The sequence below is a fragment of the Onychomys torridus genome, chromosome 8 (assembly GCF_903995425.1).
Source record: "Onychomys torridus chromosome 8, mOncTor1.1, whole genome shotgun sequence".
Lineage (NCBI taxonomy): Eukaryota > Metazoa > Chordata > Mammalia > Rodentia > Cricetidae > Onychomys > Onychomys torridus.
Genome location: NC_050450.1, coordinates 20,099,751 through 20,123,552, shown reverse-complemented (window position 1 = coordinate 20,123,552; position 23,802 = coordinate 20,099,751). Strand labels below are relative to the sequence as shown.

Below are 23,802 nucleotides of genomic sequence, written 5' to 3'. Positions count from 1 at the left end.
AGCAGTGGTTCTTGACCCTCCTAATGTTGCGACCCTTTAACACAGTTCTTCATGTTGTGGCTACCCCCAGACATAAAATTATTTTCGTTGCTACTTCATAACTGTAACTTTATTAACTGTAATATAAATATCTATGTTTTCTGATAGTCTTAGGCGAGCCCCGTGAAAGGGTTATTCAAACCCCCCTGAAGAGGTAGCGACCCACAGATTGAAAACTGCTCGTTTAGAGCAAGCACCAGTCCAGAGACATAAGCCACCAATGCATTATACAAGTACGAGCTGTATCCATGTACAAGTGCAAGGTCGTGTACGTCTGTAAAAGAAGATTCAGAAGGTAGAGTAGGTAGTTTAGGGGCTGACTCCTCAAAAGAAATAACGAGTTTACCAAGTGGAGGCGATAAGGGCACGAAAGAAGGCATTAGAGATTACTGCCATATGACAAGAAGGCTTGAACTACAGAGTTTGGCCTTTATTCTCCAGGTAACAGACAGCCATTTAAAAAAAAGCTAAAAGTAGAACAGGACCGGTACTGGATTCTCGTTTTTTACAAACAACCTTACGTTATGCTTGGAAGGTTGGATAGAAAGCCCATAGTGGCTCAGCCTTGGACGCCTACAGCATCTGCATCTCAAGGGAAGGATGGGAGAGCAGGCGGTGGGGGTGGAGGAATGGAGGCTGAAGGGAATCCCTTCAGAGATGCACATTCTGGATAAAGACTACGCAGTTCTAGGCACAGCACAGCTGCCGGAAAAACCCTCCTCCCCTTCCAACCCTCTGGGGAGGAGCTCCGGCCAGAGCACGTGATGCCTGGGGCACCCACCTTAACTCAGGGCAGGCCTCTCGTTTATTCTCGGTATCATGGGTTGCCACTTCGACCCCCAACAATTCAGCTCAGTATTTCAGTGTGCAAGGAGCCCCTTCTCTTCCGAACATCCCTCTATGGGTTTCCTCAGAAGCCTACTTTGGGAACATAAACCTCGGAGGAGTCTTTGCCCACAAAAAAGATGGCGGCACACCGCTTTCACTGCGTGCGCGGACCCGGCTCCCGCGCCGGCCCCGCTGGGCGAGGCGCAGGCGGAAGGGGCGGCTCTGAGATGACCGGAGACCTTCCTGGGAGGGTCTCTGAGCTCTGGAGGCGTGGCCTGGTCGGAATCGTAGCTTCGGATTGGTCTTCCGGAGGCTAGGCGGGGCCTCCGCAGCACCCTGCCCCGCCCTCCTCGAACCGGAAGTGTCTCTCGGTCTTTCCAGCTGGTTGTCATTTCACTCGGCTCGGTCCTGAGGAGAAGGACTCAGCCGCGGCTGCGGGACCCGGGCACCCGAGGCAGTGGCGGCGGCGGCGGAGGCGGCGGCGGCGGCGGCAGCGGCGACAGCAGAGGAAGACGAGGAGGAAGAAGCAAAGAAAAAGAAGAGCCGGGGGGAGTCCCCAACGACGACAGCTGGGACTGCGGGACCCGGGGGAAAGTGGCGGCGGCGGCGGCGGCGGCGGCCCAGCAACCGTGAGGAGAAACAAAAGCCTTCTAAATTATAGTTTCAAAGCAGTCTAGGGGGAAAGAGAGCGCGAGCCCAGGGGGAGGCCCTGCTCCTTTAGAGTAACTACGGTAGCGGGGCTTTCCTTTTTGTCCACCCCCTCCCCCCCACCTCGGCCCCCCTCCCCCCGGCGGAGAATCGAACTGAGAGAACTGAACAAACCGCCCCTGGGTCCCATGAGGGAAAAAAATCCCGGAGCCGCAGAGAGGGGAAGAGGCAGAAACCGCAGGACCTTCCAGGTCGCCCCCTTGCTCCCCGCACCCCCGGGCCGCCAGCTCGCCCTTGTCCAGTCTCGCTAATCCCTCCTGATCGCGACACCCCCCAGAGGGAGAAACGGGTGTTTCCAACCCCTTTCATGGGGGAGAGGAGGCCGAGGGGAGCCCAAGAACAGCAAACGCAGCAAGATCTGCACCCGGAGCCCCAGGAACAGTCCCAGAGGCCCACACTGCACCCTACAAAAGAACAGAAACAGGACCAGGAACAGCAGAAACCTCCCTGCAATCATCTTTCCTTTAGTCAAGGCTGATTTCCTCTTTGGCAACCAGAAATTCACCTCCCGCCCCAGATAACCTAATATAATCTATCTATATATAAATATATAATATATAATGTTCTTAAATTATTCCTGATTTTTTTAACCAAGCTGCCAAGAAAAGAACGTATTCTCCCCTTAATCCTATTCTAATTTTTATGTGATTCTAAACTGCTGAGGAAGACCATATGTGATTGTTAAATTTTATATATATATATTTTTACTCTGCACAATGCTTATTCTTCTATATCCATAGATGCTTGAGAAGCTGTGTTTATGTCATTCATGTACATTTTCCTTTGGAAAAAGAAAGCGCCTATTTTACTAACCAAAGACTTGATTTTTACCTTTTTCCTTTTTTATTCCCGCCTAGAAATAAGCCTAATTGGATTCATATCAATATTTTAAGAGATTTTTTTTTTAGTTGTTTTCCTTCCAGAGAGACCAGAATTCCAAATCAGAGATACTTAGGGTGTTAAGCTGTGATCTTTGAGTTAGCTATAAATAAGATACTTCAAGCAAACCAACAAATTTACAGCGGGGAAAGACTCAAGACATTAGATTGTCTTTTTTTTAATTGTGAGATTCTGATCCTAAAAATAATAAATGGGGGATTACGGGTTTGGAGTGCTAGTGCAAAGCAATACTGGGAATAAATCTGCTTTTCCAGTCCGATTCCATCCACATCTGCAGCCTCCACACCATCACCAAAATGCCACCCCCAACCCTGCTGCTTTTATAAATAATAACACAGCTGCCAATGGCAGCAGCGCTGGGTCAGCTTGGCTCTTTCCTGCTCCAGCTACCCATAACATTCAGGATGAGATCTTGGGATCAGAAAAAGGAAAAAGTCAACAGCAGGAACAACAAGACCCTTTAGAAAAGCAACAACTCTCCCCGAGTCCAGGTCAGGAAGCTGGAATACTGCCTGAAACTGAAAAGGCAAAAGCTGAAGAAAATCCAGGGGACAATTCTTCAGAAAACAGCAATGGAAAAGAAAAAATACGCATTGAATCACCAGTGCTGACAGGGTTTGATTATCAAGAAGCCACGGGCCTCGGTACTTCCACCCAACCCTTGACATCTAGTGCATCGTCCCTTACTGGTTTCAGTAACTGGTCAGCAGCGATAGCACCTTCTTCCTCCACGATAATCAATGAAGATGCAAGTTTTTTTCACCAGGGTGGGGTCCCTGGCGCTTCAGCTAATAATGGTGCTCTGTTGTTTCAAAATTTCCCCCATCATGTGAGCCCCGGCTTTGGTGGTAGCTTCTCCCCTCAAATTGGGCCTCTCTCCCAGCACCATCCTCATCATCCCCATTTCCAGCATCATCACAGCCAGCATCAGCAGCAAAGGAGGTCTCCTGCCAGTCCCCACCCCCCACCTTTCACACATAGAAATGCTGCTTTTAACCAGCTGCCTCATTTGGCGAATAATCTTAACAAGCCTCCTTCTCCATGGAGCAGCTACCAGAGTCCCTCTCCAACCCCCTCTTCTTCCTGGAGCCCAGGAGGTGGTGGCTATGGTGGCTGGGGAGCTTCTCAAGGCCGAGATCACCGCAGAGGGCTGAATGGTGGAATAACACCCCTGAACTCCATCTCACCTTTAAAGAAAAATTTTGCAAGCAATCATATTCAGCTCCAGAAGTATGCTCGCCCTAGCTCAGCCTTTGCTCCCAAATCCTGGATGGAGGATAGCTTGAACAGGGCTGACAACATTTTTCCTTTTCCGGTAAGATGTTGTTCCATTAATAGATTAAGATGAATAAGGACGTTTTGTGATGGAGTATCTGTGGAATGAAAGAATTGGAATTGTCTGTTTTCACATTAGAGATCTTAGAAAATGAGTTGATTGCCTATCTTTATTTTAGCAAATGAGTATAATTGGAACAAAATAGACACTTGTTTCTTGGGCCTTAATTTTTCCATTTATAATTACAGATATCAGGTAGTTAGTGATACCCTAGTTAGTTATGATACCTTTCTTGTTTAACAAGAGAATTTTTTCTTGCTTGAGGAAGAATGGTAATATGTAGTAGATATGTGTTTTGTTGTGGAAACTAGTGAATGTTTTCTGCCTATCTGAAGGAACTAACTAAAAATGACCTTTTTTGACATTGTAAGGTAGGATTCACTGAAACCAGCTAACTACTAGGTGGCCGTTTTCCTCCCGGTTATGTTTAGACATGAACCTTGTCGTCTGAGCAGTCTGAACTGATGGATTCAGCAATTCCTCTTAAATCTCTTTACAAACTCTGACCTTTCTTGTATTAGTAAGGACTACTACTTAGGGAGAAATGGTAGATGATTTTTTTTTTTGTCATGTTCAAAGTCATTATTACTATTATTTGCAGTTCTGGGTGTGGAACTCGGGGACTTCTAAATGCTAATGATTTCTTTTTGAAAATCATGAAGGTGTTGATTTCAGAATGCTGTGCCTTTTTTTTTTTTTTTTTTTTTTTTTTGGTATGTGATGCCCTTCACCCACTTGTTTATTTTCCATTGTTAACACTAGGGGTGTAGATAATTAAACCATTCCTAAAAATAGGTCCAGGCAAAGATCACTTGTCTTTGTTGCTACTAGTATACCCTTTATCTGGTAGGAGTCACATTGTTTGATGTTTTTGAACTAGTGAACAGCCAGTTTATATCACAGAAATAAAGTAAAGGGAATTTCAGATCAGCTGAACATCACTTGCAGCACTCAGTTTATATGCTATAGAGTATGATTATTGCTATGTCATTAGAAAATTTATAGAAAGTAATAAGGTACACTGAACCTGTCCTCGCAACAAACCTACAAGGTGAGTTCTATCATTAACCCATTTACAGATAAGGAAACTAAACATGGGATTAAAATTATTTATACATGAATGTAACACATGTGTTATACAGCAAAAGGGTTATTTTAGATACAGTTCTGCAGGGACTAAAGCATATTATAAAATAGTTATAGTGTTCCTGTTTAAGGGAAGTGAAAGTTTGCTAAAAGAGCTCCATGTCAGTCCAAGGAATTAAATATCTCTTCCCTCCTTAAGGATACAGGTGTAAGGCATCTTAAAATATTTGGTCAAATCTAGTGTTAAATTTTTTTCATTTTTAAGGGTTTTTTTTTCCTGTTAAAAAGTTGTTGGCATTTTGCTTTTAGAAAACATTTTTGTCCAAGTGCGGTTGTTATGTAGTGACAGATAAATAGCTGTTCAAGAAATTGACAGTACCTTTAAAAAGTTGTTTTTAATATTCCTTAGAGCATAAATTTCAAGCAATTTAACGCAAAGGTGACTTATGAACTATTTATGTATTGCTAATTTAAAAAACCAATACCTTGGGCTGGAGAGATGGCTCAGCAGCTAAGAGCACTGGCTGCTCTTCCAGAGGACCTCGGGTTCAAATCCCGGCACCCACATGGCAGCTCACAACTGTCTGTAACTCCCAGATCTGATACTCTCACACAGACATCCATGCAGGCAAAACACCAATGCACATAAAATTTAAAAAATACATATTATAAAAACAAAACAAAACCTATACCTTGGGAGGTGGAAAGATGGCTCAGCGGTTACGAGCACTCAATTCCCAACACCCACATGGCAGCTTACACCTGTCTATAACTCCAGTTCCAAGGGACCTGACACCCATGGCAAAACACCAATGCACATAAAATAAAATAAAGTTTTAAAAACACATACCTTTTAACTAGATTATGATCACTGTGGGAATTGAATACACTTTTCTTTCTTATTTGCTACTCATACTAACAGTAAATTTATGTGACCTCATGGTCACTCTCTCATTCTGAGATTACTAACTTATGATGAAGAATTGTTTGGGGAAAATGAGAAGGTCAAGAAATAAAATATCTATATATGTGTGTCAGGTTTTCTCCCTGTGGTGCAGATAGTATGTGTTGAACATATGGAATCCTTTGGATCAGTTTCTTTAGTGATTAAATTGATTGATTAAATAACAGACTAAGATTGATACTAAAAGCTGTTGTTAGAAACCTTTTCAGAGGGTTGGGGATTTTAGTAATAGAGCACTTGACTGGCCTGTATAAGGCTTGAATTTGATTTCCAGCACTGAATTTTTTTTTCTTCGTTTTTTCTTGTCTGTTATGCCGAGGATAGAAAAAGGGTGGTCAGTAAACCTGGTTCACATACAGAAAAGCTGGTCATGGTGCACACCTTTGATCCTAGCATTTGGGTGGCAGGTAGATCTCTGTGGGTTCAAGGCCAGCCAGGGCTACATAGTGAGACCTTGTCTCCAAAAAAATATTTTTTTTCAAATATGGAAAGATTAGAAAGTGGATTGTTTTCTGCTCCTCATCTCTATCATTTTTGGTAGTGGGTTTAGTATGAGGTTATAATATTCATATGCAAACAGGATATCATTGTTATATTAAAAAGAAATTATCTGAAACTTGCCTAATATTGGGCAACATTCATTTAGTTTGAAATGAACCAGAAGGTTTTTTACATTTGTATACTGCAGGTTTGTTTTTGTTCTGTCTGTATGTAGGGTTTTAAAATTAATAAAGTTAAATTTTTTTTTTCATTTTTATTTGTTTTGCATGTGTGCACACATGTATATGTGGGGGTCAGAAGATAACTTACAGGGGCCAGTTTTATCCTTCCACCAAGTGGATCCAGAGAGCAAACTCAGGTAGTATCTTTTACCCAGTGTGCCATCTTGCCTGACCTCCTCCACAATTTTTCCTTTGTCCATTTTCAACATTCCATTTTGTCCACATTTGTGAGTCCTGACTATATATCCCAATAGCCCTAACTGATCCACCAAGGAGGTATATTTTGAGAAAAAAATAATTAAAAATTGTTTTTAACCTAGTCTAAAGCTTCATGGTATGAATTGAGAGGGCTTAACTTGAATCCTGTTTTCAGACACATTAAATTAATGTGCATTTAATAATATATAAGTTGCCTTTTATGTTGTGTTTTGTGTGTATTAATTCATTTAATAATCCTAAGAGGTAGAAATTATTATTCACATGCAAGATTTGATCTTAACCATTATACTATGATACCTCTTCACAAAATCCTAATACAGATTTAAGTTGGGGGTGAGAGGAACTCCTGTCAGTAGCATATAAGATGAAAGGGAAAAAGTTAACTATATGTAATGACCAAAAGCTGATTGTAAGTCCAATATAGTTCTTGCTACTCTGGAGGCTGAGGCAGGTTGGAGATTCTAGAAGTCATGGCTGGCTTGAGCAACATGAGGCTTTCCATTAAAAAACAAAAGTTGGCTCATAATATGGCAGATTTGTTTATCAACTCTAAATGTTAAACTTCATAATGTTAAGGTCGATAACTAAATTTTTTATTACATTTGTTTATTGTATTTATATGTGCATGCCAATGCCACTGTACATGCATGGAGTTCAGAGGACAACTTGCAGAAGTTATTTCTCTCTTTCCACCATGTGGGGCCTAGAGATTGAATTCAAGTCAATAGGGTTGGCAGCAAGTGCCTTTACCCAGTCTCACTGGCCCCAGATCCTTTTGTTTTTAATTTTGAGTAGTTACTATATATCAGGAATGGGTTAGGTGCTTTCGGATATGCTCTATTACTTCCTATAATAGGATTTCTCAACCCTGTGACTTTTGGTTGTATTGTCCTGACTTCAAAATAAAGAGACAAGGCTCATATTCATGGGACTGAAGTATGATTTGACCCTTACATTAAGGAGAAAATAAGTCCTGTCTGTCCTGCCAAATACATCCTGGAGCTCCAATTTCTAAACCAAATAATAGATTGGGAAGCCTGCCAGTAATTATATTTGAATATAGTTAGTACCTTATTGGAGTGATGCCTAGATCTGTTCTTACAGGAAAAGTGTAACAGAATTCCTTAGTCTATATACTATTACCTAAAGCTCCATTTATGATCCCATCTCCATTAGCTAAGAACCAGGAAAGTGACCACAAAGATTACCCTCAATCTTGATTGGTAGAGAGAGAATTCAGGACTTTACTTAGGTCTCCATTTGCTCTTACCTTAGACACAACATCACAGGATTGTTAAGTTGTCTTAATTACACAAGTAATTCTTGTCACCAAGATAACTTACTTGGTGGTGTCAACTTAGTGTCCTTAAAATTATGTATCACTTGTATCATACTGTGTGCTTATAATCAGAAAGTAATTATAGTGCTTTAGGTGACAAGTCTTGGTGAATTAGTAAACATCACCATAACATGCAGCTTCATTCCATTTTATCTTTTCTTAATTTGATTCTGAGAGATTTTTGCACAGGAAATCTTTTGCTTGAGTTAGAAAGAAACCAATTTTGGAATTGTGAAATATGTGTTGGATGGTTCTAGCACTGTCAGAATTAAAATACTGGAAAACATGCTGGGAAAGGGGTTTAACTTCTTCCTCTTCATAGAGGGCTTCTAACTAGGTCTGTTATTTCCTAATAGAGCTGCAACTACACAACTGGGGTAGACCTTTTTTTTTTTTTTTTTTTTTTTTTTTGGTTTTTCAAAACAGAGTTTCACTGTGTAGTTTTGTGCCTTTCCTGAAACTCACTCTAGCCCAGGCTGGCCTCAAACTCATAGAGATCCGCCTGCCTCTGCCTCTGCCTCTGCCTCTGCCTCCCAGTGCTGGATTAAAGGCGTGTGCCACCATTGCCTGGCTGGTAGACCTTTTTTTAACCCTTTCCCTCTGTGTTTCCCTCATTTAAAAAAGATTTATTAATTCTTATTTTATGTATCTGAGTGATTTGCCTGTATGTATGTATGTATGTATGTATGTATGTATGTATGTCTATATACTTTATGAGGCCTAGTACTTACAGACTTGAAGAGGGCATTGGATCCCCTGGAACTGGAGTTACAGATGGTTGTGAGTTGCCATGTAGGTGCTGTGAACAGAGCCCAGGTTCTCTGCAAGAGCCCTCAGCATAGAATTTTAACATTATTTTGTATTGTTTTCAGGGAAGCCTTGAAATATGATCAACAAACTGCTCTGAAACCTATTAGGAAAAGCTTACTTATTGCAACTCTAGTGAATATGGTTATTGCTAATTAAAACTAGGAAGGTGGTATTAGTTCACTAGGGTAAGCTTGTGAGAATAATCTTTGGTGATGCTCCCAGGAAAGAAATAGTGAAAGTACTGTTAAAATTAACTTATGCTTATGTTTGAATTTTGCAGTCTAAATTCATTTTTTCTTACGACTTTTCTATCTTGATAGAGTGAAAATAATCTTGAAATCCCTGTGGTGTCACGTTGTTTCCAACAGTGTATTCTACCTAGGCTTTTAGGAGGTTGAGGCAGGAGATCACAGATTCAAGGCTAGTCTGGGCACATAGCAAGTCCTAGGTCACCCTGGACTAAGTGATACCCTATTCAAAATAAGAAAAAAACTTTAGTACATGTTTTACTTTATATATTATAATGGATATATTAAAGTAAATTTAGGATATATATAGTAAATTTATATATTAATAGAAAATATGTGGCTTTTCATAAGAAATTGGAAATAACACCATAGATTTAAATCAGATATTGTGGACTGGAGAGTTGGCTCAGTGGTTAAGAGCACTGACTGCTCTTCTAGAGGATTTGGTTCAATTCCCAGAACCCACATGACTGCTTATAATTGTCTGTAACTCCAAGATCTAACCCCCTCACACAGATATACATGCAGGCAAAACAGGAATGCACATAAAATAAAAATAATTAAATTATTTTTTAAGTAAATTGGATATTATATGACTTTAATATTATATTTACATAGATAATAATATTAGTATATAGTGTAATATATATTTTATAATTATTTAGTTTTATTTTATTTTTTAGTTTTTTTGTATTTTAATTTTTAGCATAAATTTATTGAGCAATTATGTTATGAAATAGGTATGAGATGCTCACAAAATTGATTTGATAATGTATTTTATAATCTCTTTCTAACCTTTGCTCATATCTGAGTGATATTTAGCATGCATTTTTTCTTAACATTATAAGCAAATCATAAACTAACCTACTAATTTAACTCCATTTAAATTCAGGATTTAATTGATTAAACTTTAAGGCAAACTAACAGATTCAGCTGTAGGTATAACAGAAGTGATATGTAAATGTGACCATCATTAATAAAATAGAAATTTCCAAATTGGAAATTTGTGAATAAATTCTTACATAAGCTACTTTGTACACCTGTATACATTACTTACTTATACTCTGTGATAAAATGGTATCACCAAAGGCAGACTTTAAACCCCTGCATAGCAGAATTCTGGTCCTGCTTCATGTCAAAGGTCACTGTACATTGCCCTCCTGTTTATGGGCTGAGTGGTTAAACTTCAGCATTCAGTTATTCGAATACTTCCCGTATTGTGCTGGGCTGGACTTGGGCAGTTTGAATTTGCACAGTATTTTTTTATATCCCCCAATCATTTTTCTACAACTAAAGTCAGGTATACTTAATCCTTTGATATTATGTATTTCAAAGCCATACTTATATTTAAAATGTGAAGTAACAATTTAAATAATAGTTCTTTCAGGAAGCCTACAGGGATACACCTAGTTAGTAGGTTCCTGGTGCTAGCTAGTAAAACATCTCCTGTCACTTTATTGTCCATGAGACTTCAAGAACATTTTTACCCCTAAAACAATCCTAGTAATGACAGATTAGATCTGGACTCTAAAAATGGCTTTGCTGTTCATTAGTCATATGACCCAGGACAAGCATGCTACTTTTTCCTGATTATTCCCTTTTTTTCTGATGTCTTTTCTCTGGCCCTTTTGAGAGTAAAATAAGAATATGTCTAATATTTGTCTTCCAGAAGATTCTTTTATTAAAAGAAAACAAGATTTTCAATAGCAAAATATTAGTCAGGGCCAGCAAGTTGGCACAGCAGGTGAGATCACCTGTGGCCAAGCCTGACAACATGAGTTGAATTCCTGAGCCCCACACAGTGGAAGGAAATAGCCTGCTCCTGCCTAATCCTACTCAGATAGCCCTCTGATCTTCATTTGTGCATGCACACACAAGACACACACATACACACATACACTCACACTAAAATAAATGTCATTTAAATGTGGAAATCATTGCATGACTGGTATGTGATAATTGAACTTAATTTAAAGAATTTTTATAAATGAAGTATAATTTTAAAAATAAAATTGTTGCACATAAATAATAGTGGGACTCAGGCTACCTAATAATCTTTATTTTCCTGAATACCAATAAATATAGTGTCTGACTGGTGATTTCCCCCTTTTTTAAATCAGGTTTTCTCCCTCATGTATTTTTTATTATGAAAAATTTTAAATATTGACTAGACAAAATAGTCACCTGGCTTTAGCTGTCACTGGCTCCTCTCTCACCTATACCTCGGAACTCTTCTCTGCCATATATCTAGACATGGTAGGGTTTCATTGAAAAAGTATACACTTCTCAAAGGTACAGTCTTTAAAGGGTACACAAAGACTCTTCCAAGTATTGTTTAAAGATACTGATGGCTCACATTTCTGTCGTCCCTGCTCAGCCTGTTTTCCCTGCTCAGCCTGGTGTTACTCCCACATACACCAGTCACCTCATCTCTTTCTGGGCCATCAAAAAAACAAAAACAAAAACAAAAACAAAAACAAAACAAAACAAAAAAACAAATAACCCAGCTAAACCATCAAATCAGCTACTGCTGACTAGAAAATCCACTAGCAGAGTACAATATTAAATCTTGGCTTTCTTCTAATTCTAGGCTACTGTGGAATTGTGGGTATGATCTCTGGAAAGAATTAAAAAGAACAGGACAGGGCTGTGCTTTGGGGATTATTTTTCTGTTCATATTTTGTTTTTTAAAAGGAATTCAGAGATTGGGGGGTCTTTTGGAAGCCTGTGTAGTGTATCAAACCTTATTCTTTCATCTCTCTCCAATATATAGGTATTTACTGTTTTTGATGGATTGTAGGCTAGAGCTATTTGACTATGGCAAGAGAAGGCCTTCTCATGAAGAGTACAGTCTGGTAACTTTCTGTGTTCTACTTGAGAGTTGAGGAATGTGTTCTGCCTAGGAGACTGTACAGAGAAAGGTAAAGATGGGGTGGCCTTGTTAGGTAGAGACTGAGCACTGACTGCTTTTTGTCATTGTTGTCAGGGTCACAAAAAAAGAAGAGATGTTAAGAGTTATAAAACAGAAGTCTCAGCTTAGGTATAAAAAGTATTTTGGGTTTGCAGTTCCTCTGCTGACTGGGCCCTGAACTGGCCAAGCAGGCATGGAGAAGAAGAACACTGACAGCTATTTAGGGTCTTCATGTGTCTGTGACCTGACTCAGGCTCTCAGGGCAGTGTTTTAATTTGTTTACTCTCCTTAAACCAATGGCCTGTTGTGTTGAATAGCTTGTTAGATAGGAGAACATCTCCAGTGATATTTTTGGATCCAGAAGTTTTGGCTTATTATGATAACCTGAATTGTTCAGATATGCCAATAACCTGTTCTTAAAATGTGACTTTCACACTCTTTTTTCATATTATACCACAGAAGGAAGGCAGGCAGGGATGTTCACTGGATGCCTTCTAGCTGCCAGCCATTGTGCCTCACTGTCACATACCATGTCTCCTTTACTTCTCACCCATTTTCTGTTGTGTGGGTGTGTGCATGTGAGTGTGCAGGTGCAGTTGCCCTTGTGTGCACATGCAGAAGCCAGAGGAGGACATTGGGTATCTTCAAGACAAGGTCTCTCACTGTACAAGAAGCCTCACCATTTTGGCCTGGCTTCCTGACCAGATAACCCCAACTGTCTCCACTTCACAATGCTGAAGTTACAGGCACATGAAGTTGTGCCCAGATTTTTAATTTGTGTGTGTGTGTGTGTGTGTGTGTGTGTGTGTGTATTTTAGATTTTATTTTTTCCTTTTATTGAAAATAGTCTTTTCTTATATAATATATCCTGATACAATTTCCCCTCCCTCTGCTTCTCCCAGCTCCTCTCCTCCCTTCTGATCTACTCCCTTTCTGTCTCTTATTAGAAAAGAACAATCTTCTAAGAGACAACAACCTAACACGACAAAATAAAATATAATAAGATAAAGTGAAAAACCATCATACCACATTGGCCAAGGCAACCCATCAGAAGGGAAAGAGCCCTAAGAGCAGGATGTCTAGCTTTTTATGTGGGTGCTTTGAACTTGAGTCCTCATGCTTGCAAAGCAAGCACTCTCACCCCAGAGCCATCTTTTTGGCCCCTCGTAACAATTTTACAGAGATAATATATTTCTTTGTGTGTGTGTGTGAAATCAAGATTCAGTGACATTACAGTGCCAGGATCACTTACCTAGTAAGTAGAGATTTGGAATCAAATCTTGAGTGGACTTTTAACTATTTCTTTCTTCCAGCAAGGCCAAAATGACTAAATAGCCAAGAAGGGACTCCATTGAACTAATGGAGTCTAAATTGCCAGTTTGGTTTTTTTAATTCAAATGAGTGGCAACAAGTTTTCTTTTTTAAAGAAACAACTTTAAAGATTCTATAATACTCAAAATGCATAAGTACACATGACATTTAGTGAAGGGAAAATAAAAGGCAATTTCCTTAAAGGCTTTCTGAAGAGATCTTCTGATTTATAGTTCCTGTGGGAACCAAATGGAGCTATGAACTGATAAGAGTGATTCAGCTATAGTTTAGAACTCTGTTAGAATTATTTAGTAGCCCAAGTAAGAACTCTTTACCTTCATTGAAGGTGTTATGATGAGAAAGTACTGACTCAGAAGAGAAATGGCAAATAAATATGAGGTGCTAGTAAATGTATTTACCTTGTCCCTTCTTCACATTCCTGTAATTATCTCTTTGATATCACCCCTAACACTTACCTGCATCCAAGCCATGCAGACACAACAAAGAAGTTTATACCTTGCACATGTCAGTAATGAACATTCTAGGTTATGATATGACTTACTTGAATAAATTTTTAAACTTCACCTCTGAAGCTTAACTCTACCACTTACAGTGTGACTTTACGCTTTTTTTTCCCCCTAAAATGGAATAACAACAGTGACTTTATATGGTACTTATAAGAAACTAATGCAGATTAATTTGTGTAAGAAATGCAGCTCAGAGCCAGGAGGAACAAGGCAGCCTCTTGCTTTCCCGGTGCATGCTGTACCTATGCTGCAGGAAGTGTGCGGTCCTATCCAGAGAGATAATCAGCAGCCTGTCTGTCTGGTGCAGCATGGGAGAGTGCTGAGGGACTCGAGGCAAAGAAGCTTACTCTGTGCTGGAGTGTAAGGCCTTTGGGAAGTAGAGTCCTGAAGGTTAACTGTACAGTCACCTCTTTGTGATTTGTGGACACAAATAGCATTTCATCCAAGAAGAATGTTTATATTTTGGAAAATCTTGGATTAAAACTCCCATAGTTAGCATTGATTAAATATGAGCTCTCCCAGAACTTTCAAGCTTCCTATTTGTTTTGGCAGCTGACACACTGGCATAGACTTTCCTTTTGAACCAAAATATTTTCCTTTCCCTCCTTCACCAGGGAAAATTTAAGCCAGAAAGAGAAACTTCCCCAGCCTGATATGGATTAACAGCAGGCTGAAAGTGATCACAGAAAGGGAATGAAGAAAGTAGCGAGCTGAATTTTGCCTTGGACTCTTAATGATCTGGTTGTATTCAATCAATTCTATTTTGTGTATCATACCAGTTTGGTAGCACCCAAATACAGGGACACAGGTTTATAAAAAGGACCAATAAAGAGTGGTGGTAGTAGTGGTTAGCATGGGATATATTTCAATGAGAAAATTGAGTCTGAAGATACTCTCTGAGCACAAAACGACATCCCATACAAACTATCTAATGGGATGCTTTCTGTTGTTCTTTCTAGTGAATGTGGATATCCCCTTAAATAAGAGTGAAACATGAGAAAATTTGCCTTGAGAGTCTCTAATCCTAGGGAATTGATAGAGGTAATAATTTCCCTTTATAAATGATTTTTAAGAAAATCCAGAATGTTTAACAAATGGTAGGTACTGATATTTTACACCAAGATTCAAGTATAAATCTGAGATCATACTGCTACACTTTTTATACAGGTAAACTAATGTGGACTAGGATATGCTATACAGCTCTTTAATGATAGGGCTTGATTCTTAACTCAGGTGGAATCTAACTAAAAGGAATCTAAGACTCTTAACTAAAAAGGAATGAGCATGTGCTTCATCTGTCTTTTTAAATAGAGAAGACTTATAGGGCATTTGAGCAACAGTTTTGAGAGGAGACACATTATTAATAAATATCTGAAGTCAGGTATTCTATGTTGTTGGATAAAAAAAGAATGATATGCCTAAAATAACAGATTATAGATGCCAGAGATAATAGTGACAGTCTAGTTGCTAGATTTGTATTTTGTTTGCTTTTAACCACTTGCTTTCCTCAAGAACAGCTCCCCTTTTGTTGAAATTGAACTTGATTTGTATTGCTAAGGTGTATGCTGTATAGAGTTTGGAAATTTTCAGTCTGGAGAACAAAGCCCCTTTCTTTATAAGGAAACTTAAACTGTTTCTTGCAGCTCACTTAAGAGATGGACTGTACCCATCAGGATCATAATAAAGATAGTAAGATGCAAACCACACCCCCTAATAGCTAGTGAAACTAACGTGTTGATTGGGATTGTTTACCTTAGTAGTTTTTATGTGTAGTCCCTGACTTCATATGGAGACTTGTCAGAAATATGAATTATTACGCTCTTCTTGTATGAATCTGGGGTGACTCAGTAATCTGTTCTTAAACAAGACCCCGGTGTGACTGTGAGGCATCCTCAAATATAAGAACACTCCCATGTGATTCTGAGGCATCAAGTATAAAAAACACAGGTGGCATGCACCTTTAGTCCTATCACTCAGGAGGCAGAGACAGGTGGATCTCTATGAGCTTGAAACCATAGAGAGGTCTAGGCCAGCCAGGCTACATAGTGAGACCCTGTCTCAAAAAAACAAGCAACAACATTTTGACTTAGATCATCATCTGAATGTTAAAAACAAAATGTGGCTTATAAATTCTAGCTACATGATAGGCTGAGGCAGGGGGATGATGAGTTCAAGATCAGTTACATGCAACTTAATATGAAGTGTAATAACTAAGGTCTAGTGGTACCATGCCTGAAATCCTAGCACTTGAGAAGCTGAGGCAGGAGGGTCAAGAGTTGGAGGCTATGGTCAGGCAAGACCACTCAGTTGGCAAGGGCACCTCTGCCAAGCCTGATCACCTGAGTTGAAGGAGAGAACCAACTCTTACATGTTGTTTCTGATCTCAACAGGTGTGTCAGGGCACACATTCACCCTACCCCAACATGCACACAAAGGAAAATGTAATCTTAACAAAAGAGAGCTAAAGGTCAGCCTGAGCTACACAGGGAGAGCCTATCTTTAAAAAAACAAACAAAACACATTCAACAAAACCTATAAAATTACAAATAAAGTAAAGTCAGACTATTGCAATAAAGATGCTTGTGGAGCCTTGAAAATGATTTTATATTCATGGATAGTTATTAAGTACACGGTTTTTAGAGCTGAAGGCCTGGGTTCATATTCTGTTATACTACATACCTGACATGGATAAAGTAATTCTGTTACTGTAAGCTTGTTTTTTCATCTGTGAAAGGAGATAATTGAATATACAATTATATAAGGCTTTTTTTTTTTTCAAGAGATGATTACTACTTGAAATTAGCTGCCTGTATTATTACTATCAGAACCAGCCCTGCTGCTTTCTTTGGTTGGCAGCTGATAGCCTGCCAATGCGTTTGTCATAGGTGTAATGTATGTGCCTTAGCTAAGTGTCATCCCTGCGGGGGCTTTGTTTCCTCATGTGTTTTTCAGATTTCTCTTTCTATCCTTGTCACCCTTACACACTTCGTTCATCCTTTAGTTGAGTAATATTTAAGTGCTCACTGTTTTCCAGTCATTTGCCGTTTGTTTATGCCCTCAGAGTCCTTTAAACAAAGCCCCTCTCCCCCAGTTTGTGCAAATACAGTTTTAGTGATCCTGTGGTGATTTCCTTGTCTAAGGTAGTGTCCCCGGCTTTGGAATGAGGTTGAAGCACATCTATGTTGCTGAACTCTGCAGGAACTTGCCTATGCAGTACATTGTATGAATTTTCCCTCATCTTAGTTTTGTTTGTAATTGTTAAGTCTGAATAACACATTCTAACTTAGGAAGTCTGAGACTTATAATTACGACAGTGCTAATAAAGTGCCCAGACTGACGGTGAGTACTTATTTGGTGCTCAGTACAGAGAAGTTCAACTTGTCTCCCAAAGGAGACTGGCAAAGGTGGTTTGAAACAAATATGGTTGTTGGTGGCAGGGGAGGGTTTTGTTTAATTTTTGCAAGATATTGTTTAATGTTCTCCCTAACAAATTGTATGGGTAAATTAAAAAAAAAAATTGTTATTTTGCTTTATATTTGCATAATGGGCTATTAACCCAGTAAAGAGAACTGGGGCTATAGTTCTGTGGTAAAACATTTGTGTACCGCATGGAAAGCCTTGGGTTCAATCTCCAGCACTAAGAAAGAAAAGGGTTCAATTCTTATTATCAGTGACTCTGCCTTTTTATAGGCTAAAAGTGAACTTTAAGTAGTGATTTTAATTCACATCTTTGGTTTTTGACATAGTTGTCAAAATTGATAAAATATACATCACCGAAGAGCTCAAGCAGTTAGGATATTGGCAAATCAAAAGAAAATTGGCGATGGATATAGCTCCTTACCAGAACACTTGCCTAGCACATGGAAGGCCCTGGATTCCATTGCCAGCTCTGCAAGTGCAAACCAATGAAAAGCATTTTGTGCTAGGAAGAAGCCAGTGGGCGTGCAATGGAATTCCTTCCTTTTCTGGACTAGGGAAGCATTGTGGAGGACAGCAGTGCCCCGAAGAGTTGAGGCTTCCTAGAGTCTAATACTCATTGCACTGACTTAGGCTGATGTTCATGTTTTGGCCATTAGCTCAAGGACAATCCAAGAAGAGCTGTCACTTGACAAATACTCTTTTACAGTTACTTTCTGGGAAATGGATCCTAGAAACAAATAGCAATTATATGTGATCCATTTTATAGTTGAAAGGGGGGAGGGATTGGAAATCAAGTCCTCCTTAATAAACTCAAACTGTTTGGTCTTTGAATAGGAAAACTGGCACTGTTTGTTCTGTTCTTGTATGCTGGCCTTACTATTGTATCTCTACCCTTCTACATACTTCCCATTGGCACAAGACCAGATTATTAAAAAAATTAAATGTTAAAAATAGAGAAGATCACCAAAGGAGAATATTAAGAATGATAAACTTCGAATCTCCATTGATAAGAAGCTAATGACAAAATATGTGACTTTTGAACCACTTCAGTTACCACAGCATTGAGGAAACAAATGTTATATGAGTGTAGTTTGTAGTAAGTCTAATTGCTAGTATGTTTGGGTTGTTTCACCCCTATTTCAGTGGGGTTGAAAAGAAGATGCTGCTTATGCCACTGAGCCCTCAGACATTGCATTTCATTGTTAGTGGTCTCTTGAGGCTCTTCCCTTCTAAAAGTATACAGAACCTGGGAGTCTGTCTCAACACACTATACCCGAGTGTCAGTGCCAATTGACCCAGGTTTATATATGGCCTTTACTTGCGAGCCTGTAATTAAATCGCAATGAATTCAAAGAAAAAATAGTATGGGTGTAAAAGAATCGAGGGGATTTTAATCCAAAAATTACTGAAATTCACATTTTTCATTTAGGATTCTAGTTTGGTATACTTTTTCAGTTAATGTCAGTGGTTATTTAATTTAGTAGCCCTCTATGTTCCAGGCAGTATACTTGCGGCCCAGATAGATAGCCATGGACCTTTTACTAAGTTCTAGTGTCCCATTAGCAAACAGAAGCTTTCCTGACTTACTAGAAGTAGCTTTTAAAAAAGAAGTTACACAGAACTACTGTTATATTCTGTATCAGCTGCTTCTCCTCTTTTCATTTTGTGATTGGCAAAATGCAAATTCTGGAAATCACAAGGCTACTGCAGCTAGTTCCATGAAAAAGAATAATCGAGTAAGTTGTTCTCCTATCCCTATTGTTTATTTTGGCAAATGAAAGTGAACAGTTGTAATGGGAAATAGGAAATACAATAAACAAACCTTAAGTAGAGAAGAAATATTTCACATGCTTAAAAATCACTTCAAGGCATTCACCCACATGTTGGTTTAGCAATCATTTTGAGCACCTCCATCCTGTAGATGTGCTTGACACATAACAATGCGGAAGGGTGGGCAGTACTCCTTAACCCAGTTCACGGTGTGGACACAAAGAGAATGATATTTCAACAAAGATATCACCACCAAGCTTCTGCCATCTCAGGTCCTTCTGGGCAGTCCTTTGGGGCAAAGTAGTAGGACTGTCTTAGCTCACCATTACCCATTTGAGGTCAGTGCCATACTGAGAACATTTGATGTAAAACAGGTCCTGCTCGTGGGACATTGTCAGAGGACATAACAGGTGAATGCTTTGAACTGGCTATGGCTTTTGTGATGACCCAGGGACAGGCATAAGTCACATAGTCCGCTGAAAAGAAGAAATATCTGGCTACTATGGATTGAGGTAGTGTGACTTGGTGTTGACTTCCAAACCTTGAGTTATGCCTCAGATCCACTTCACTTCCAAAAGAAATTGCAGTAAGGGTTTTGATGTTATATTGCACTTGAAGCCCTAAAAATAGAGCAGTCTCCCCTTTTACACATTCTGTACCTTAGAAAGTCTAATATTGGCTGTATGTCCTACTTTTATGGGGACCCAATTGAGAAAAGAAAGCTGAAGAGGGAAAAGTCAGGAGGAAAGGGGGAAAAAAATCAGTTCTGGAGTGAGTGGCCCTCCTCTAGAGCAGAATCAAATGTTAAAGCTCCTCACCCCAACCCTTGTTCCCATTCTCACCCCAAATCTCTCACCCAGAGGCAAACCTACAATACTCTCTCTTCTAATGTGGAATTAGACCCAGATGTAACTTCACCTGGACTCCTAACCCTGCAGAGTGTCAGCAACCCATGGGTTCAGGGAATACTGCTGAGTGTCTGGATGTGGGCAAGATGAGGAAGAGTATAGAGTGCAAAGTGATCCAGAAAAAGGATGGGAGAAATGTCAGGCTGATCAGAAAATGAGCTTGAGTGGAAGATATGCCCTGTTAGCCTAGAAGTTAGATATCAAAATGAAGTGATGTTCCAGCAAGTAAAAGTGTGGTGGAACAGTCTAAGGTGTTGGTTTAAGACGTTTGTTTGGTTGTTTGGTTGTTTGGTTTTGAACAATCAGAAACTCTGAGTTAAAAAGTAATTAGGAGCTATGTGGATTCTTAGCATTCATAAGGACCTGAGTTTACTACCAAGAACAAAACAACAACAGAAACTAAGTGAAAAGTCATGTGAGTACCTGCAGAGAAGGTTACAGAACCCTGTTTGTTAGGTTCTTGTGGAAGTCTCTGGAATGCTGTGAGAGTGGTCTTTGGGTAAAGGGTGAGGGCTCAGATGTATGTAATATCACTTCCTCCCTGAGTTTAAAATGTTTCCATGTACTTTTAACTTCTCAAGCTAAGCTTCAGTTTTAGTTGTTGCTAGATAATTCCCTTCATCTAAGGAATGCTAGAGCAGTTGAAGTTATAATTTTCCTTATTTCTCACTGACTTGATTAAGCCAGGGGCCCCACGATCTTTTTCTGTTAAACTTTAATGGCAGCAAAGTCAAGCCCAGTTTGGCAAGTAAATAAGTATTGAAGGGGGATTTGGGTTTTCTTGTCCAAATATCCACTCTGATCATTGTCCTTTGTCCTCCATCGGAAGTAAGACTAGGTTTTTTAAGGAGCAAATGCCTTGTTACTTTAGAGAGAATAGTGGGACAAGAAAGCTCTGTCAAAGTGAGCAAAACAGTGTCTAGTGTCATTATCCATTATTACTCTTGGAGAAGACAGATATATCAAAATTACTATTTTGGTGAGGAGTATGTGCATGTATTTGTGGTGTAGTGTATGTCCTGGCAATATCCTGGTAGGTGTGCGTGTATGTGTCCATGACGTTTCTTTCCTCCATCTCTCTCTTTGTTTTTTGAGATAGGGTCTCTCACTGAATGAGGCTCATTGATTGAACTGGCTCAGTCTGAGACTTACAGAATCAGTTGGCTGGCATTGAACTTAAGGGATCTCCCAGACTGATAGAGAACTATTGGAACAGTATGGAAAGGTTTGCCCTATTAGTCTAGTTTAAAATAATGGAGATTAGCTTTCTTTTACATTCATTACTGTTCTTAATGTAAAGGCGTATTTTAATGGTTTATGCTTTATTAATAAAAGTGATGCTTTTGTTGAATTCTTGTCAGAAATAAAAGCAGTCTCTAATGAGCTCTGTATGTTTTTGTGGGTCTTGATGTTTTGGAAGTGCTGGAGTAAGTGTGCTTTTTGACTTGTGTCCTATTAAATGCAACTTATTTTCCTCTTATGTAGGTAAATGCTGTGGGAAGGGAAGTTATTGGGAACTAAGCCTTACACATGCTAGTGCTCTGCTACTGTGTTATCTCCAAACCTTAAAATGCTATTTTAAAAGTGGTCTGTGGCTGTTTGTGTTTACAGGATCGCCCCAGGACATTTGACATGCACTCATTGGAGAGCTCACTCATTGACATAATGAGAGCTGAAAATGATTCCATTAAAGGTAAGTTGAAAATGGAACTATTCTATTTTAGTAAATAGTTAACAGTGTATTATATACTTAGTTTGTTGAGCAGTATCATTATTATTAAGTCATTATGTCTGGTAAGTTATATCAATTCTACATATAAACTTCTTTTTGTTAAAAAGTCAAATTTATTTGATGGGCATCTGCAGTAGAACCCATCATGGTACCAACTAAGACTCCTGAACAAGTCCTCATTGCTAAGAGTGAGCAATTAACTCGAAGACCATACACTTGACTGTTGTATCTCAGACAAAAACTTTCTAAGAGACCTGAGGTTCTCAAATGTGGCAGTAACTACATACCATGTTGTAGGCATGTTGGCAACTTTTGGTCTAGTTTTACAATTTAAAAAATTGTCCACAGTTTCTTTTAAAATGTTTTATTTTATAGAATTTTAGAATTTATAGAATTTTTTCTATATATGATGATTTTTAAGAAATCCTCTTCCTTCTTGGCTTTTGGTCTCAAGTCTGTTAGTGACTAGCTGTGTTACTTTCTTAAACAAGGTACTCAGTTTCACCAGACTTGCTTACTACACTCTTGCTTCACCTCGGTAAGACTTGCAGTCACTTGGAGACTTAAAAGTTAAATACAGATCCATAGACCCTCACCCCATACGTGGACTATGGATTTGCCATGTTCTTTTCTAATGTCTCAGGAGAATTTGAGTCAAGAGTAGGTGTTCTCAGGATTCCTTGTGAAAACTCCTACACAAGAGGCAACCTTTTTCCTTGTAAGAACCTCAGTTTACTAGGAAGCAGGTTTCTTTGTTTTCAAGACATTTAGAATGTTTAGTATATTAGGTTAATCCACCCAAGTTTTAATACACTTGCTCATTTATTTATTTGGTGTTCATGAGGCCACCTTGTGCTGGACATAAAGCTTTGCATGAAGTCCAAGTGACAAGGTAGCCTACTGGTGCTGACCAACCTAGCCCAGTTTTCCCAGAGGTTAGCTTGTCCTATCACTGAGGCAGTAAAGCCTTTAAGGACAAACTTTTTTTTCTTCTGAACTATTTGGGTTCGTTGTTTTGTTTTTGATTATTTTTTTTAATTTTTCCTTTATTTTTGAAATATGGTCATATCCACTGCCCCTTATTTTCCCCTCCAACTGCTTCCATATCCCCCATGAGGAATCTTTATGTGTCCTAGAAATATGTGAAATAATGTATGGAAATGTGTGTATCCATCTAATGCGGTCACTTGAAAATAAGGATTTTTGAAATTGCTTTGGAATATTTGGAAGGTCCTTACTGAATGCCTCAAGGGATTTTGGGTGAGAGTTCCATATGTGAAGAGATATGATCTCTCTGAGTTTCTCAGAGTTTTCTATTTTTAAATATGGCTGTAATTAAGCTTTTTCCACTTTTCCTTTTCTTGTCATTAAAATAGAGTCTGAGGTAATTTTTAGCACCAGAAAATTACACTAATTCAAAGTAACTCAAAGAGAATCTATGTCTGTTTCCTGGTTTTGTACTCTATAAGAGATGACCAGTTTGGAAATGTGGAATAAAGGGTAAATGAGGGCTTCTCTGTGCTACCTTTTTTTAACTTGCTTGTGAGTCTATAATTATTGCATAAGTTAATTTCAGGAAAAGTTTGTAAAGGACATTTATTTTTTAATTGTTTACTAGATTCTTACAGCAGTTTTTTTGAGAACCTCCCTTGTACTAGACCAGTGGTTCTCAACCTGTGGGTCATGAACCATCTGGGGATCAAACAACCCTTTCATGGGGGTCATCTAAGATCATCAGAAAACACAGATATTTACATTATGATTCATAACAGTAGCAAAATTACAGTTATGAAGTAGCAACAAAAATAAGTTTATAGTTGGGGGTCACCACAACAGGAGGGACTATATTAAAGGGCCGCAGCATTAGGAAGGTTGAGAAGCACTGCTCTAGATGATGGGAAAGGTGGGGAGAACCTCAGTAGATATAATTTGTTATGTTACATTTCTAGGAAGCAAGCCTCTAACTAGTACTTAAATATAAAGAGTTTTGCACATATTGAATAATTAAATGAAGAATTTCTTTG

At 39.0% G+C, this 23,802-nt stretch overlaps 1 protein-coding gene across 4 annotated transcripts in view; it reads left to right on the top strand.

Moving 5' to 3' along the window:
- Positions 1-1,252: 1,252 nt before the first annotated feature.
- Cpeb4 (cytoplasmic polyadenylation element binding protein 4) overlaps positions 1,253-23,802 on the top strand; it is a 60,446-nt gene continuing 37,896 nt past the window's right edge. For all 4 annotated transcript variants that reach the window (XM_036195779.1, XM_036195778.1, XM_036195777.1 and 1 more), the window contains exons 1-2: positions 1,253-3,790; positions 21,658-21,739. In XM_036195779.1, coding sequence (XP_036051672.1) covers positions 2,666-3,790; positions 21,658-21,739 — 1,207 coding nt within the window. In that variant the 5' untranslated portion in view covers positions 1,253-2,665. The remainder of the gene's footprint in view (positions 3,791-21,657; positions 21,740-23,802) is intronic.